The sequence below is a fragment of the Pezoporus flaviventris genome, unplaced genomic scaffold (assembly GCF_033815535.1).
Source record: "Pezoporus flaviventris isolate CSIRO_AGI_PZ_B2104156 unplaced genomic scaffold, CSIRO_AGI_Pfla_v1 ptg000066l, whole genome shotgun sequence".
Lineage (NCBI taxonomy): Eukaryota > Metazoa > Chordata > Aves > Psittaciformes > Psittacidae > Pezoporus > Pezoporus flaviventris.
In genome coordinates, this window is record NW_026892614.1 from 3,690,654 (window position 1) to 3,697,766 (window position 7,113).

At 45.5% G+C, this 7,113-nt stretch overlaps 1 protein-coding gene across 6 annotated transcripts in view; it reads right to left on the bottom strand.

Annotated features, from left to right (window-relative positions):
- Positions 1-6,606, bottom strand: part of TJAP1 (tight junction associated protein 1) — a 39,155-nt gene extending 32,549 nt beyond the window's left edge. For 3 of the 6 annotated variants that reach the window (XM_061470986.1, XM_061470991.1, XM_061470992.1), the window contains exon 1: positions 5,752-6,606. Coding sequence is in view for 1 of the 6 variants with exons in the window: in XM_061470990.1 (XP_061326974.1) it covers positions 1,863-1,880 (18 nt within the window). In the remaining 5 variants the exon portion in view is untranslated. Of the gene's footprint in view, positions 1-1,862; positions 4,051-5,751 lie in introns of those variants that run through there. The other 3 variants (XM_061470990.1, XM_061470987.1, XM_061470993.1) reach the window with 1 other exon arrangement.
- Positions 6,607-7,113: the final 507 nt, after the last annotated feature.

Below are 7,113 nucleotides of genomic sequence, written 5' to 3' on the forward strand. Positions count from 1 at the left end.
GCACGGGCCTTCTGCAAACTGCTAATCCCCAGTACACAGCTGGTTTTCAAATGTACGAGCATGAGCAAACCATAAACGATTTATGGCGCGTGGCAGGAAGACTCCTGGCTCCCTGTGCAGGCAGGGTTTTGGGACAAGATCATGCTTGGACTAATGTTTATATTGCAAGTTGTCAGTCAGGTAGTAAATCATCTCTGGAGCTGCATAGTAATACAGCTCTACCCATCCAGCTGGAGCCTTGATGACACTGAATTCTATTATAGCCATTTCAGATGCACCTGGGGACCTATTTACAAAGGCATCATCTAATCAAGGGAAAACGGAGACACTTATAAGTAGATTCTGCAGAAATTCTGCAGCCCAGCAAGGGTGATTTCCTTTCAGGAATCAATCTAACCTGGTATGAGAAGCTTCCCAAAAATGACACTCTGCACTAACCCAAGAAGAAACTGGATTGAGTGCCTACACAAACACCTACTATAGAGTGTATCACTAGCAAAACGCAGTCACCTGAGAAAATCCTTCTGAGCAGTTTTTATTTCATGGTATTTACATAACCATAGTGCAAACAATGCTTAGAAATTCAATTCTAAAAGTTCAAGAAATATATTTTGCATATTTTAGTGCATGAGACACTTTCTGCTCAGAAAAATAAAACCCCTTAAAGGTAGGATGTGAACTTGAAGTCCACTCTCAAGAAAGGTTACTTAAAACAATTTTAATTTTAAACATATATCCTGTCATTTTACATTATTTTCTTCTCCCCCCCCCCCCCCCCCCAAAGGACTGTGCACACAGTACACTGTGTATAGATCTCCCACATGTAAAAGGGAAAAGGGAAGAGTTCTCCATAAGGGAAAAAAAATATAAATAAAAACACACAAGAAAAAACAGACAGTGGAACTAACTGCAATCACTTTTAAGTTATGTGAAACAGACCAGATTTCAAGTCACCTCCCAACGGGCAGCAGCCAAGCCCTCAATAATGAACAGAAATGCTGCTGGATGAAATCTGATTTAGGAGATAATGAAACAAGGCATCTCTGGAAATTGTAGAAAGCTTGTGCACCCAGGTCTAAAAGTAGTTACCCTGAGTAGCATATGCTAAAATAATGGTCAAAAATCTTACTGCCACAATGATTATCTAATTATTAATCTCAGGAAAAACTTAAATTATTTTGTTACAAATGCTGTAAGGCTGTTTATGAGCCTAAGTATAATTCTCCAATAGTTAAGGAAACTACCCCATGTGTCCCTTTTAATTTCACAACCATTCATGCATGAGTGTCACATTAATGCAGCTGGACAACTGAGACTTTAAACACAAGAGTAAGAAAACCCAGTTATGACTCCCACAGCATTGCCAAAGCCAGCTATATCACGGACTCAAAATACAAATATTGAACTCGAGCAAAGACACAGTAGTCACTATGGGACTTTCAGTTCTGAATTTGCTGACCTCCAGAAATCAGAAATTTAAACCAGTTCTCTCTTGCCACCAGCAGCAAACCAGATTCTCTGTGTCTGAAAACCAGCCTAACCCTTGCAAGAAACCTTATTTTCCAATCCTGACCCATTTCATTTTCTCAGCACCACAAAACCTCTGTGAACATCAGTAACCCTTTACTCAGCCATTATTACGCCTGCCACAAAAGGGTTACATTGTACCCTAAAGCACATGTTGTTCCTAGAACAGCCCATAAAGAGGGCACCCATACAGGGATCTCAAGGTTTGCATGACCTGCTCCTAGCTCAGAGAATCCCCTCATGCACACCTTTTTCTTCAGGAGTACCCCTTGCATTTAGGAAAACCTTACAAACATACACCTTTGTACATGTGCCTCCATACCACTGCCACTTACCTTTATTAGCCTATTCATCAAACTGAATTTATGCCTACTTGACTAAGCAGCACTGATGATTCTCTTGATCCTCAACATAGATTGGACATGAGCACAGGACACAGACTGTCTTCTCAGACATGAGTGTGCTGAGGCTCACACTACAACATACTGGATCTCACTCGAACAGCCTTAAAGCCCTTCATTTCAATTGCCCTCTGGACTGAAGTCCACTACAAGACTGCAACGTGGAAAGGCCAAACTCCACACATTCTTTCCCTTTTTACAAGCAACAGCAGGAAGCACAAAGTGCTTTTCCTGACCACTTGGCATGAAGAGACAATACTTATATGTGTTCACATTCACGAATAAGACAGTCCTTATCTGTGGACTGCACTATCTTTCCAAGGACCCTGCTCTTCACCGGCTTAAAATCCTCAAGCACCAGGCCTAATCAAAGCAGCTGGAGTGCTTTGTGGGTTTGTGTTTTGGCTGATGGTTTTTTAACTAATGCAGTTATCACCGAAAAAAAGGTTAGTGGCCACCTAACAGCAAATATGTGTGATTCAGTGCCTTTGCCTCTGATGTGGGCCAATACAAGGTGGTTTAAAAGATGGAGCAAAAAGCTTCAGTGGGCAATTATGGAACAAACTGCCCTTTCTTCAAACCTTTACCTGTTAGGAGATTGGGTTGTGTCTGAAAAATACACCTTCTAAAGCAAGCTCTTTAGCTAAAGCAAGTCTGAACGTTTCCACTCATAAGCGCTTGATCTTTCTGAATCCTGCTCAGCTCTTAGCCTCAGTGCTATTATGTGGTAGTGAATTTCCACAGATTAGACATCATGTGAAAATACTTTAAAATCATTATTCAGTTTGATGCCTATCAGTTTCACTGAATTGCATTCACCTCAACTGAAGAATACATTCCAGCTCCTTCACCTCTGCACAGCGGTCTTCCTCAGGCTTGGCACCTAGCATTGTTGAAAAGCAGAGGAAAACTGAGCCCACCCAAGTGATGCTTATCCTGCATTCCAACCATTGCAATGTTATTCTCACACTCCTACAGGGCCTTCCATGCCATTTCCGTCCTAAGCACAGCTCACAGGACAACACTCCAGAGAGGGTGGCTCATGTCATTCCAAATACGAGCCAGCCTGCAAGCTGCTGCCTTCAACCCTCTCTGTCCGAGGACATAAGCAGTAAGATCATACATAACCATCCTGACATGAACAGAACAATTTCCAAGTCTTGAACAAATGGTGGGGCAAAAAAGAGAGAAGATCAATTAAAGTCAAAATGATTCAGCTAGGTGTTAAAAGCCAGGAAAACAAGCAAACAGCTCCTGGGAAAGTAAAGAATGGAGAGAATCTCAAAGTGCCTAGTTGTCTTAAACAAGGTAGGGCCTGATTTCCACTCTATAGCAATTTCACCATGCTACAGAATACCCAGGACAGCGGATCACACAGGAGGCCACCTCATTTTGAAGTCATAGCTTGGAATATCATTTTCATCTCTCCTCCACTGAACTTTACTAAAGCATTCAACACCACAGTATCCAAGCATCTTGTAGACACTTAAGGAACTCTTTCTCAAATCACCAATAAGATGGGCGTCAATTGTATACTGCAACCAAAGAATGAAGAGCAAGAAACAGTAACAACCTGAACACACTCACACAATAAATCTGTCAGAAATTAGGTACCCTACACTGTAGTTCAGAATTCTGACCACAGGTCACCCTTCCCTCTCCAACCAGCTGTAAAGGTACTTCAGTTTTTAAAAGTAACATTCTTCCTACTGCAGTTACAAACTCAGCCAATCTAGATCTAAGGAAAAGCCCTCAGGCAGGGGAACTGGCAGGGAAACAGGATGGATGATTTCATGCCCTAAGGCATCAGCGCTGTTTGCGCAGATTACGGACATAGCTCCTTTGCTGTCCTATGTAAAAAAGGATCCTCCTCAGAGAGGATCATATTTACCTAGTTATTAGTGACTTGAAATATAAACAGCTAGCACAAATGCCACAAGCACTTACTCTCTCCATAGCTCAAGGTGTCGTATGAAAAGGGGATATCTCCCCAGCCAAAGTCTTCAAGCAAGGAGATGAACGTACACAGCTTCAGGGCCTTAAATTTAATCTCAAAGCATCAACTAAGTTGAACAGCCAAGAAATTCTGCTCTATTATGACAATTCCGGTTCCTGACAACCCAGTCAAAAGAGCAGAGATGAGCCAAAAAGCCAGATCTTCATTTCTTAGCAAAGGAATCCTGCTCTCAATCTGTACCATATGCAGACTCATTGAGACCCCTACATATTGTACATCTCCCAGCAACATGAATGGCATTACTCTTGTCACACTGTGCTGTAAAAGCTAGACCCTTGCTAACAAGTACACAACACTGTTAATTTGTTATGAGCACCAGAACTACTTAATGGGACCATGCTATAGATGTGTCAATACACAGAAATCCCAGAGTCGTTTTCAGTCAACCCACCATAAAACACAGCAGACATTTTAAGAGGTTAGGGAGCTCACCTCCAGAACTCACAAGCATTGAGTCTATTTCAAACAACTACCAAAAAATACAGTGGCATATTACTGAAACTTGTTTACTTTGCTATTTTTCAAATAGCTTGGCTTTCTTCACCTTTTTAAAAGCACTTTATATGCCACACCACAAACCCTTTCTCCAAGACAGCTCTGGCACCATTCACACCAGCACATTGACCAAAATTTATCCCATCTGACTTTACTTGTCCTGCTCTGGGGCAAAAAAGGGGGCTGACCTGCAAAGGACTGGACCTCTTTCATAGCTGTAGTCTATTTCCCCTACATACTATGTCACATGATCGTAGTTAGAGCAGATAGCAGAGGTAAGAATTCAGGGCTTCAAAGCTGCAAAGCAAGTGACTTAGCAGCCAACAGACAACCTGAAACAGACTGGAAAAGAATGCGAGGTCATCTTTGGTTCAGAAAGCTGGTTTCAAGAGGCAACATGTCTTGACACATAATTCTTCCCCTCCTGACCCACTGCATTGTTAATATTAAAGATGAAGATAGCCATGGCTTGCACTTTGGAACTCTGCTGGCCCTGCCGAAATACATTCCCATGATTTCAAGATCACTGTGTGCCTGGGAAAAAATGGATAGCCAAAAGCTCATAATACCACAGCCAAGACCTGCTTGCTTAAATGCTGATTTAACATCCAGAAGCTGAAACACACTGTATGCAAAGCACTATTGGGATACATACACTTTTTGCAGTGATTCAGTAAGTGAAGAAAAGGAGTTGTACTAAAAGTGATTTGATAAGTCCTGAAAGGTATAATCAAAGGACCAGCTGCTTGGGTACCAAATAGCTGCTCCTTCAAATTGGATCTCAACAGTGAGTTCAGGAGAGGACAGAAAGGCCAGCAGTACACCTGCAGCAACCATCAAGGGATCAGTTAAAATACGTGTGGAAAAAACAATGTGGTTGGAATAAATAATCTAACAGAAGAAAGGGTCACTAGAATTACTTAACTTTGGCATTGCAATTATGGCAAGAGCAGATCATCAGAAGGATTTCATTGGGATTCTGGCACCTCTTGTGATTACACAGACAACGCAGCTACTTCAAAGTGCAGACTTTGGACTGCTTCTCTGGGTGGCATGTGATGAGCACTGGCTTACAGCTTTAATTGAAATTTCCTCCCAGGAGCTCTAAATGAGTTTTTCAGAGTCACTCCCAATTCATTGACACCCCTGGCTTCTCAATGCAGGCAACACAGGCCTACCAGGATGCAGAGAACACCATGGAAAAGGACACTTTTTAAGGTACGTGGTTCACATATCCTCAAAAAAAAAGTAAGTAGTGGGATCAAAAGAATGCAGTCTGACTCAGCATCAGCTCGTTCCTGGTTTTCTTACCTGCTGTCTGGTGCTTCAACAAGGACCCACTGCTTCCTCTTACATAGGCCCTTTATCTCAGTTTTCTCTGAATCTGTAAAACAGAGATGCATACCTCTGAAAAGCTTTTGCTGGCACAGAACTATCAACCTTTGATGGATGATTCTTTTCAGTGGACAATGTACACCTGGCATCTCTCAGATCTAGGTCATTCTCAGCCTTGCCAGACTTGCACATCACCTGCACACTATGATGCCTACCAGTACAATCTCCTGCCCATCTACAAATCTGTTTATTAGCATTTGATCTTTTACTCTGCTCCATGCAGTGTGCTCAAGCCCAAAGCAAGAGGCAGTTCAGTATTTACTGTTTGTCTGTTCTTCTTTAGAGTCTTCGTATGTTCCCAGGGGCCACTCACTAATTCTATAGCAGGAAGCATCTCTTCCACTAGAGAGGATGTTCAGGCTGGTAGAAAATTTCCAATCCCCCCCTGCCAGATTTGGCACAAGACAAGTACTACTGCCTCCCTTCCAGTTCTGCCTCTGTCAATGATACTCTGGTTCTTTGACACACACATGCTGGTGCAGACTTCTTCCACCTTCCAGCCCCTACTTCAGCAATGCTCCCTGCACAGATACAGCTTTCACATCTCCCCACTACCTACCTCTCCCATCACCCAGACAAGGCTACACCTTGCACAGACCTAGCCTGGCCTGCTGCTTCCATGCCTGCTCTGCTCCCCACCACAGATCTCTCCCCCAGGAAGGAGAGCTCCCTAAAGCCCTGATGGCCGAGGCAGTAGTACTACCAGCCTTCCCCGTGGGGACGGCCCCTTCCTCAGGGCCGAGGCTGCGGCCCCACTATGCTCCCGCACCCGGCCACCACCCGCCACCCACCCCGCCTGGCTGACTGCCCCTGCCCAGGGTGCGAGCCTCCCAGACCCGCAGCCCTCGGGGAACGCGACACCTCCTCCCGACCCCGGCCCACACACGGGAACAAGGAGAGCCCTCCCGTTCGCAGGGAAGCCCGCCCGGCAAGGCCGCCGAGGCCGGGGGCGCAGAGGGGCCCCGCCTGGGCCCGGGCTCAGTCCCGAGCCGGTCGCGTTCCCCGCTCCCCGCCCCTAGGGCCCCAGCCCGGCTCTGACCCGGTCGGGCTCGGCTCCGCCCGGGGTCCCAGTGACTTTGCGGCCGGTTCTGCCAAGGTTCGGCCCCACCTCGAGCCCGCCCCAAACTTTGCCCCCGCTCGGCTCGGCCCCACGCTCCCGCTTCAGGCCGCCATTCTGCCGCGGGGCACGCCGGGTAATCCGGCGGAATCCCCACGCCGCAGCGCAGCTGCGTCATCGGCCGGCAAGCGGGGGGGCGGGGCCAGGCGTGGCGGCGCGCG